Source organism: Papilio machaon, chromosome 27 (genome assembly GCF_912999745.1).
Source record: "Papilio machaon chromosome 27, ilPapMach1.1, whole genome shotgun sequence".
Lineage (NCBI taxonomy): Eukaryota > Metazoa > Arthropoda > Insecta > Lepidoptera > Papilionidae > Papilio > Papilio machaon.
In genome coordinates this window covers 3,581,533-3,593,083 of record NC_060012.1, presented here as the reverse complement: position 1 = coordinate 3,593,083, position 11,551 = coordinate 3,581,533, and the positions used below count along the sequence as shown (strand labels likewise).

The window sequence follows — 11,551 nt, the reverse complement described above, 5'->3', positions numbered from 1 at the left end:
CAACCATTGAAATGTTTAAATCTAATTTCTCATTTCCATTTAATTTGACTATAAAATATATCACGTAAAGATTTCAGATACTTTTATATGATAAAACCTTTTTATATACAATTCGTGTATGATATTTACTACTTCATATATGTTACCGACATATTATGAATTCTGAACGCTTGTATTTTGCCTAAACAAATTCTACATCTATCTATATATATAAAAGAAAGTCGTGTTAGTTACACTATTTATAACTTAAAAACGGCTGAATCGATTTGACTGAAAATTGGTGGGCAGGTAGCTTAGAACCAGGAAACGGACATAGGATCATTTTGACCCCGTTTTCTATTTTTTATTCCGTGCGGACGGAGTCGCGGGTAAAAGCTAGTATTTAATAAAGCACTCGTATTGTCATCAGTGCCTACAACTCTTTTCAAATATCTCCCAAGGTCATACGCAGGCTGCGCAGTACCCTACCTCTACAATCGCGATGTTTTCCTTCACAATAAGAACGTCAGATAAATGTATATATGTGATCCGATTCGAAAATCGGAAAACACATTGGTACATGGCGGGATTCGAACACAAGACCTGATTACAAGTCAAGTACTTATCCCCTGAGCCACCGATGCTCCGAGTAATTTAAATCAATAATTTCTATTTACTCCTCTGAGTAAATAGCGCTATTATTTATGTATAATACATTAGCTTTCAGAAATCAAGTTATATATTACAAGTCGATGACAGCTTGGCGTCAAATTTATCAGTGAAGCTGAAAGCCGACTATTAAGACAAGATTTATGCGTTGGATTTACGAAATGTTGTATCAAAATATTTATTAATTATTTTATTTGGCTGTTGAATCAATATAAGTATATTTATTATGTATTTGGACATTTATAACAATCAACAAACTTCACATTAAAAAAATTGGAGTGTCTTTATATAATACTAGCTGTCGCCCACGATTTCGTCTGCGCAGAATTAAAAAAAAAAGTGTTCTTCCAGACTATGATCTACATCTATGCTAAATTTAATCGAGATCCGTTGAGCCGTTCCGGAGATACCTTCAAACAAACATCCGCATTTATAATATTACTAAGATTAAAAAAAAACTTGAGAGGTGTCAAGGGACATCCGGATGGAACGAAGTTCCTTTCAATTAGTGAAGGAACCAATGTTTATTGTATGAAAAAAAACTTAAGTCTTCACAAGAAGTACATTTTATTTCTATGAATTTTCGTTATATATTGTCACGTCGTTGCCATGGTGAAGTAGCGCTCATTCGTCGTTAACATACTTAATATAGCAAAAAGTGTCGTGACAACTTTTCGTAAGAATTTTTTCCGTCTAGCCCCCTTTCACAACGCGCGATAAGGAACTTCGTTCCAAAACTTATTTAATACACACCCACACACACATTTAATATACACACATAATTGACGTGACTTTGACTGGAAGGTAGCTGTTGGACGCGGGCATATTGTAAGCTAGGCTTTTTTTATTCGTGCTAACGAAGTCGCAGACCACCGCTAGAATTGGATAAAGTTTATGTAACTTAGGAATAATGTAGCTTTGCTAATGGTAAAAGAATTATTGAAATATGCGAAGGAATATTTAAGTAAATAGTCATTTAAAAATCTTTCTCTTTTCTTCATTACAATATTACTTTATTTTTATATTTATGTCTCTTATATAAAATGAACCTTCGATGGAACAGTTTTTTTACGTAACATTTCCCGTTGTGCAATCATAAAAATAAACATCCCGCCTAACAAATATGTCAACAAGCGCACCTAACTGTCTGATGACAATATGAATGTAACAACCGTTTTTATACAGTTTTAAATATTCAAACATGATAGTACTGTTAGCAGAAAACTCTATTCGTGACGCTTTTTGCATGGATTTACGCATGGATTGTTTCTTTTTTAACAAATGTACAAGCTATTTTTAATCCTAACCAACATTGTTTATTCAAAAAGGATTATATTGAAACAGTGGTGTGCTTCAAAAATGAATAAATGAACTTACGAAATAATGGACGTAGTAAAATCTTTTAAAAAGATCGTAGCTCCCAAGAGACTACCTAAAGAGGATTTATATAAATGTAAAAGTTTCTGGGCAATTTTTTAAGCAATTAAGCAACGAAGTTTTAAAATAAGAGGATTGATTAAAAAAAGCTTAATTTATTACATCAAAAATGTAGTGAGCAAAAATATGGTAAAGCCCTAAGGGCTTTCGTACACAAAGCAACGTAAATCTTCGAAATCCGGTTTAGATGTTCTATCTGTTATCTCTAACGACAGTCGCTCGCAATTTCCATGGCATTGACATGTAATCGTTATGCCTTTACTGACTGAAAAAGTTCTCGTCGACGATTCAACGTTGCTTACGGAGCGCGAGTAACGCGATTCTCGCGACGCATTCATACAATATTGATTTCGACTGATATGTTTCCATGTGTACGAATGGCATTAGAATTTGTCAATGGATTTGTAGAGTTAAATAGAAAACTAATTATTACACATCATGATCATCATCATCTCCCTGGCCTTTTCCCACTCACGTAGGGTCGGCACACAAGGATTTACAATTCTTAAAGTTTTGGCTTAATTTTTTACGTCCGGCCGCCTGCCTGTCACCAACCGTTCTTGGGAAGAATATCTCAAAAAAAAAAACTAAATAGCTAATTTAAAAATAACTCAAATTGCTTTGAAAAATACACTATCAATAAAAATGAGTAATAAAATATTGTAAATAGAACAAAACTTTCAGCTCTTGTCGCTAGGTACACAAATCTAATTAAATTTCATTATAACAAAATATTGTTAAATAAAAAAAAAATGGGATCCATCTGCAAGCACTTCCTTTCCATTAAAATATTTTTTATCAAAATCGGACCACCAGGCGCGAAGTTTCGCGGTAACACACATAAAAAATACAGTCGAATTGATAACCTCCTTCTTTTTGAAGTCGGTTAAAAAGAATCCTTCAGTGTTAGTTTATCGCTAGTAGTATATTGTTTAATTTTATCTCATCCAAACATTTGCAACGAAGGCACTTCATAAAATAATCAGATATCCCAAAAAAGAGGTATATGTTTAAAATTACGTAAGTCATTTGAAATTATATTGGCATTTATTAGATGTAAAACATCGTTTTTCCAACTCACTTCATTCCCCTTTCAAGAACAACTACAGTCTTTGTCTAGAAAGTAATATAATCACAAACGATCTCTTCCCTTGGGTGAAGTCTCGACGCAATTTACATTCGATAGAACTAGATTTCTTTTAAAAGAATGTTCTTGTTTCCATAACAAAGTTTATGTTGGAATATATATTTAAACATAAATTATTCCAACATAAATGGTGTACTCCAACATAAATGATTCATAGAAATAATAAAAGATAATGCAAACTGAGAAGTGTTGCGGAGTTGAAGGCATATTTCTAATGTGTACATTTGAAATAATCACTAAGAAATAAAAATTAAATATTACCGTGAGTTTCCACTGCCCAAATACGAGTACAGAAAATTATTATTGTCATCTTAAAAAAGGAAAAGAGTAAAAAACATGTGTGACAAGTATAAGGCCAACAACGCATCTACGGTTCTTCCGGTGTTGCGGACGCCTGTGGACGTCGGATCAATATTAGGCGTTATACTATTGTCCCCTGTCCCATACGAAGTAGACAGCAGGAAAACCAAAAAAGAGACGTCTATAGGTTTGCTGTGGGCTTCTGAGACCAAATGCCTATTTAAAACATTTTGTTTTATCAGTTTTAGAAATAAAGAAAATTACAGAGATGACGTCATTTTTATACAGAGACTAGCTGTCGCCCGGGACTCTGGCCGCGGAATTTAAAAAAAACGCTTAATAAGATGCCTATGTGTTCTTCCAGACTATGTTCTACAATTCTACCAAATTAAATAAAGATTCTTAAATTTTCTATTTTTCCACGCAATTTTTTAAGATTCTTTGTGTCATAAGAACCTTCTCCTGACAATAACAAACACAACAAAAGAAGTGAAATCGATACAGCCGTTCACGCGTGATGGCGTGACCAAGGGATATAGGGATTTTATCTATATATATTTTATATATATATATATATATGGATTTTGGTCTCTGAAACTAACGGATAATTATACTCGAGCTTTGTCCTCGAGATTAGCATAGATCACATGTAGTAACACATATCGTGTCGCCATTCCGCACTGTAGTTGAGGGTAGATAATTGTTTACACGCCTATTTTAACATAAATAAAAAATAAAAAATGAAGGTAATGTTGAAATTTCCCTGCTCTTTGCCTGCCCTACCGACGATCGCCATTCACATTTTAGTGCTCCGCCACTTCGCACACTTTTTTCGTTGTGCAGCACAGCGCATCTTTTCCTTAAAAGCTTTCAATATGAGTAAGCGAAAACTCGAGAATAACGATTTCGACGACTTATGGAAAAAATTCAAAGAGTTTGAAAAAGAAATTGCGCAGGCACAAGCACAACGTACTAGACATCGACAACATCGCAGTGATTCAAGATTAGAAGTCCCGCCGCTGCTGCCGTCACGAAGCAGATCGCAGTCACCGGAACCCAGCTCCAGCTCCGTCGCGTCGTCCTCGTCTTCGAGCTGCTCGCAGCGCGGTCGTGAAACGCCACCGACGAGGTCGAGTTTGGCCGGCTTGCCGCCGCCCCATACACCATCGCAGGAGCCGTCAAGATACGAAGGTTGGTTTGGTTATGTACCTACCTACCTACATCGACCGATGTATCTATATGTTCGTTAAATCAATTCTGCGGGTAACCTCTGGGGTTATCACTTAATTGAAGAACATGTTACCAACCTACATAGGTAGGAAGGACTTTTCACGTAAATATTTAGTGCTGCGGGTCGTCTTTGGGATTACCACTTCACTAATTACGTGATTTTAGGTATGGTAGATGTGTTGCGGGCCGTCTCTGGGATTGCCACTCACAATAAATTAGTAATGCGGATCGCCTCTGGGGTTATCACTTTACTAATACCTACCTACTTACACACTATTGGTACTGACGTGTGCAAATAGCCACAATAAATTGGTAATGCGGATCGCCTTTGGGGTTATCACTTTACCAATGTGTACCTATGCACCTACTACCGTTTTTTGACCTGTACAGACCTGTACTGACGTGTGCAGACTGCTACACAATTAATTTAGTAATGCGGGTCGCCTCTGGGGTTATCGCTTTACTAAATATACCTACCTAATATAGGTACTTACCTGTGCAAACCTGTACACATGTGTATAGCCGGTTGGAAATAAATTCTACAATTTACCTCGCTATTCCAGATGTGCCCTCGAACGAAGTTGAACATATCCGACAGCATAGCGTTACGGGTAACGCACCGTCGCCGCCCGCGCCGCCGGGACCGGTGCCACAGAAGCCACTTGTAGCGGAATTAGACGACGAACTGATGCAGGTATTGGGTGAAGATCCATCAAAAGCTAATACTCCAGGTAAAGACATACAGTCTGATCTTGCAGTACGCTTACAATACATAGCAACATCTGGCTTGTCTAAAGAAACAAGAAAGGAACTTCTATCTAAGTACTTGCTGCCAGGGAATTGTACCCTAATTAATGCACCTGATTTGAACGCAGAGGTAAAGGCCGCGATACCAGACACGATTTATAAAAGAGACCAAGGTATCAAAACTAGACAGAAGCAAACTGCTACAGCTACTTCTTGTTTAGCAGAGGCACTCACCATGCTCTTGTCAGCGGAAACAAGAAATATGATCCTTATAAAATTACTTATGGATGCGAGCAGGTTGTTATGTGACACCCAATACCAAGACTCAGTCACAAGACGAAACTTTATTCTATATAATCTTAAAAAAGATGTAAAAGAACAACTTCAAGCAACAAAGGTGGACAAGTACCTATTCAGTCAGGGATTAGCTGACACTCTGAAAGCGGCGAAAACCATATCTAAATCTGGCGCAGATTTGAAACAATCTATCAGCACGCAACAAACTCAGAAAAAGACAGATAAGGGCAAAAATCATTTAAACTGGCGAGCTTCTCTCCCGCATCACAGGCAGTCGACGCGCCCAGCGCCGCCACCGCCACCGCCACCGCCGCCCCCGCCGACAGCTCCGCGCGTGCCACCGCGCGCTCACCGCTAACACCGTCGCTGGTACAGTAGATAGATAGATAGTTAGATTATCTAACTTTTACGAACAATGATCACTTATTACTCGTGATACGACCCTATTATCGTGGATAAATGATTATAAAATGCCATTTTCTTGCCCAGTGGTCCAACGTAATTTTCCTAAAAGTAAACTATTTTCAGAGACTGAACAAAAAATGACTTTCTCTCTTATATACAGTATTTTTGATCCCAAAACCAAATGGCAAGAATAGATTTATAATAAATCTATAAGCTTTTAAAAATACAAAAACTATGAAACCTATAAATAGAATTAAACAAAATGATTTTCGTTTTGTAATTTATAGTGATTCCTCAACTACGGGGTTGGGCGTAGCATGTGGTGAGGAACGAGCGAGTGGAACAAGGTCTCATTCAGAACATTCATATCACATTGATCTAGAATTGCTTGCTGTATTTTTTGAGTTAAAAATCTTATTATATCTCATTCTAACAACAGAGATGTACATCAAAGGATTACCCTGGGGATCGAAACGTCCCTCTTGAGAAGATGTGGGCCTCCATCATCAGTCCCAATCATGTTAGCTTCGCTGGCATATAAATCTATAAATCAATAAGATACTTGTTTTAAAAATGGTTTAACTTTTGTAATGACAATAACATTGATTTTGAAGCATCAATTCCGAATATGATATACTTCCTTACAAAACTATATGAGTTTGGTGCCCAGTATGGGACTTTAAACAGCTGTAGGTCAGCTCTCTCCCTTATTATAAGCCTACATATAGGTACTGTTAACAAGATTAAACAGTTCTTTAAAAGGAATATTTAGTTTGAGACCTCCTATGCCTTAATACAACTCAACTTAAGATACGACCAAAGTCCTCAATGTTATAGCTACCTGATATCCAAATGAATCATTTTTTTTTTTTTTTTATTTTTTTTTATTTAATAATTTAAGAGGCTTTGTCGCAATGCGACCATATCGCCCCATAAGCCTTCCAATAAATACACCTTACATCTAATTATTTACATTGTTTCTTAAACACATGTCGGTCAACTTAAACATCATCCTGGCCTCGTCAGAAGACGGGTCAGCCAGGATAGTGTTTATCTGACCGACATTATACCCGAACACCTTAAAATAATTACGTCTAAGCCGTTCGTTCCGAGCACACTCCAAAACAACATGGTGGATGTCTTCCACTACCCCGCAGTCTCTGCAATTAGGTGATTGAACTTTTTTCATGAGAAATCCGAACTTGTTGCTGGGAATGTGTCCGGAACGTAATCTCATCGCCATCTTTATGAACAATGTTGACATTTTGATACTGTCTACCCACGGGCGTAAGGAGATTTGTGGTTGGATCGTCTTGTACCAAATCCCGCATGTTCTCGATCTGACGTCGAAATACTCTTGCCAAGCGCACTTACACATTTCTTTTAAATTTTTAACTTTTTCTGTATAAAATGGTAATATGTGAAAAGGGAGTCCATCGGTAATGGCTTGTCTAGCTAGCAGATCCACATCATCACTTCTCATTATTTGGCTGTGCGATGGAATCCATTGTAATTTTATCTTTTTATTCTGTTTTTGTAACGTTAGGATCGACTCTAATATACTGTAGGCAATCGGTGTGCCTCGCTTAAGCGAGGTACAGCGAGCCAGGTGTTGTAGCGAACTTTTAGAGTCCGTTAAAATAACAAATTTGTCAGAACTAATCGACGTAATGTATGCCAGAGCTTCTGCAATTGCGATTAGCTCTGCAGTCATTATGCAGATGTCCGAGTCGATCCTAAGCTTAACAACACTTATATCATGATCATCTAATATAGCTGCACCGTTTCCACTTTTGTCTTTAGATCCGTCTGTAAAAATCCTATACCAACCTTCGTATTCTTTAACAATAAAATTTGTGCAAATCATTTGAATGTTTTGAATGTTGTAAGTACGCTTAGCACGAGTAAGTTCTGGAATCGAGTCTGAAATCACTTCTGAAAGATCAATGTTGCTTATCCAAGTTTCGAGCATGTACATCTCAAGTTGTTTGCTGGTGTAGATTGGCGTCGATTCCAGCGAGTTTTGGGTTGTAGTGAGCAAGGGTAATTTAGTAAACATTAAGATTCTTCCATCCTTAATCAAATCATCCCGGGCTGGTGCAACCCAAGCGGAAGTGATATTACCTTGTTTTTATGACAGAATTGTGCCCTGTGTGCACATTGCGTTGTTACATAAACAAGACACAATGTTTATGTATCAATAATGATTCTTTATTTATTCGGTTAAGAAAACCACATAAATCTGTAACCTCCCAAACTTTGAGTAGAGGAATAAGGTCAACTTTAGATAGCTGTGAAATCAATATAAGTATTTTTACAGCCCACAGTACCAGGCACGCTGCTACCTCTAAGGCATATAAATTAGGTATTAACTTAGATCTCATTCGGAAGACAGCAGAATTCGAAGGAGCAGAAGCTCCAATACACTTGGCAAATTTTACAATAGAGTAATAAATCAGAAAAACAACTCTGATTTGTCATTTGCAACAAGAATTATTAGTGATTCGATTTAATAAATATGTAACTAGGTTTATTTACCATCTTATAATTAATTACTGGTTAGACAGGAAACAAATCTGATAGCTGAATGCATCTAGGTAATAGTGTACTTATATTTAAGTTTATGTGATTCATACCATTTCATTTTGTTGTTATCTTTATAGGAAGAAAATATATGTTTCTTTCAATCGAAAGTGCATTTAATTTCTCGTATACTTATATAAATTTTATGTAAGTCCATATTCCTACGTAATAGATACCTACATGGAACCTATATAACTCTCAACATCTACATGTGATCTATGCTAATCTCGAGGACAAAGCTCGAGTATAATTAATGATTAAACGAACTTACCTGTAAGTGAAGTTCTATCATAATTATACGAAGAGCTTTGTCCGAAGAGATTAGCATCCCACCCACCCTTTCCCTTACCAAAAATTTACAAATAAGTATCCTCGTGCTCAAAAGTAAAAAACAATGTTTTTATTGTTGTTACTATATTGGATGTGTATACATATAGGTAATACAATGTGTTCTACGCTCTGAACTAAATGACGATCGTCGGTAGGGCAGGCAAAGAGCAGGGAAATTTCAACATTACCTTATTTTTTATTTATGTTAAAATAGGCGTGTAAACAATTATCTACCCTCAACTACAGTGCGGAATGGCGACACGATATGTGTTACTACATGTGATCTATGCTAATCTCTTCGGACAAAGCTCTTCGTATAATTATGATAGAACTTCACTTACAGGTAAGTTCGTTTAATCATTAATTATTGGCTGCAGTTATTTTAGAAATAAAAAAACGCAGCTCAATTCAGCTTAATTAAAACACGAATAGTACAAAAATATTGTCAGCAAAAGCAAATGAATTCAACATCGGAATGATGCAGATTTTGCAAGTTTTAAAAGTTTTATTCGCACAGAATCCCGATAATGACGTACAAACATTTTGAGTGGCATGCATTATGCATGCGATGTCTGCTTAAATTTGTCAGAAATGGAATAAAGAGGTAGTTAAGATATAAGCATAAGATAAACGTTATATTGGAACATTCTCTATATAAAGTAGAAATCTTTCAGAAAAATACAATATTGCAAAAGAACGGATAGAGAAATAATTAAAGGGTAATTTGTAAGTAACAATTATTAAGGTTACTTTGAAAGACTCAAGATACTTATTTAATTTAAAGTTTGAGATCATTTAATTTAAGTTTTACTTGTCTAATTTCTACTCTGAATTAAAATTAATTTCAACTCCTTTAATACAAATACCCAACAATATTTTGTTACGATTATTACAGATGCTTTTAAGCCTAACAATAAAAAAAAACTTTTAGGATATTTAAAAGATACCGTGCCCTTTAGATGGAAGCTTTACTAACACCGGTAGCCATTCATGAGTGCAACTGAACAGAGCCATGGGATCTTCTTAGGATAGCATGGACTTTCTGCACTGGCCTTCTGCACAGCCCAGGGGAAACTCCCCTTCTCATAAATTGCGCAAGCAGGTCCACACCTTGTTGCCTTCTTCCAGGGTTCAAGGCCATCACCCTTATCGCACACGAATCCGAGGGTCTCTAACCTAAGTAAGTTATTAAATCCTTGTTCTTGTCCCACTCTATATGCCCATTTAAATATCTAATATATAAAATTCTCGTGTCACAGTTTTCGTCACCGTACTCCTCCGAAACGGCTTGACCGATTCTCATGAAATTTTGTGAGCATATTCAGTAGGTCTGAGAATCGGCCAACATCTATTTTTCATTTTTTTTTTTAACTGCGCGCGGACGGAGATGCGGGCGACAGGTAGTACTCATATAAAATCGTGAATATCATATCAAAGTACAACTTCAAAATTGTTGTTTTTCGATTGTATTAACAAGTCATATTCTCGTCCCTTAATTTATCTTTGAAAATACGGGGGCAACAAAAGTTTATTTAATTTAAAACTGAGCCAATTCAAGTTGTACCAGCCAGCATTTTTATATAAATTATAGTAATTTCAAGTGTAGATGGCGCTGCAGGCTTCCACAGACTATCAAATTATCTTGTCAATGTCTTCAAGTTTTTTGCTCTCGAGTGTACAATTTTGTTATTATTATAATCTTCTTCAGGCTGTTTTTAATTTAAGGAACAACTTATTTGTGAATTTTACTTTATCTCGAATTAACTTGAACATTCGGTAATGGTTTTTGGTGAAATTTATTTTCATATTTCTTCCTAAAAGTATGCCCCTGAGTTTGCATTGGAGATAGAAACTTGCATAAACGTTTAGTTATTACTATCATTCTTTCGGAATAAAGCTATAATAACAATATATTTCTATATGTTTCGGCAGTCGAAACACACGGTAAGATCAACAAAAACATCAATGCTTTATGTATACATTACCTTCAATATCGAATCTAATTTGTAGTAATTAGGAATACGCGAACACCCAAACCGTAGTCTAAGACACTAGTTACAGCATAAATGGTCCCGACGTATTCCAAGTCATTCATTATAGGTAACAATACGTGCGGAGCTGCGGTGTTGTAATTTAAATCAATGTACTTCCAAGGAGGTAGCAATAATCGTTCCCCTCAGAACGCTCATTTTTAGGGTTGGCACTTCCGTGAAAGCGTAAAATATGCTTAGGTTTATAAACGTATTTTATAGGTTTATGGGAAAATATGTCTTATGATTTTAAGTAAACATTCCTATATAAGTTTCAATACATCTATACATATTAATATAATAGGAGTGTCTGTATGTTATAAAAAAAAAAATACAATTCGTTCTTCTTTTTCTTCGTATCCTTCGTTACTGATGGTCACATGATGTATTTACGTCG

The 11,551-nt window shown here is 36.1% G+C and overlaps 1 protein-coding gene across 1 annotated transcript; it reads left to right on the top strand.

Annotated features, from left to right (window-relative positions):
- The first annotated feature begins 4,407 nt into the window (after positions 1-4,407).
- On the top strand, positions 4,408-6,164 carry LOC123722557 (formin BNI1-like). Its single transcript, XM_045684690.1, has 2 exons — positions 4,408-4,723; positions 5,326-6,164. The coding sequence occupies exons 1-2, from the start codon at positions 4,408-4,410 to the stop codon at positions 6,162-6,164; spliced, it is 1,155 nt and encodes a 384-aa protein (XP_045540646.1).
- The last annotated feature ends 5,387 nt before the right edge of the window (positions 6,165-11,551 follow it).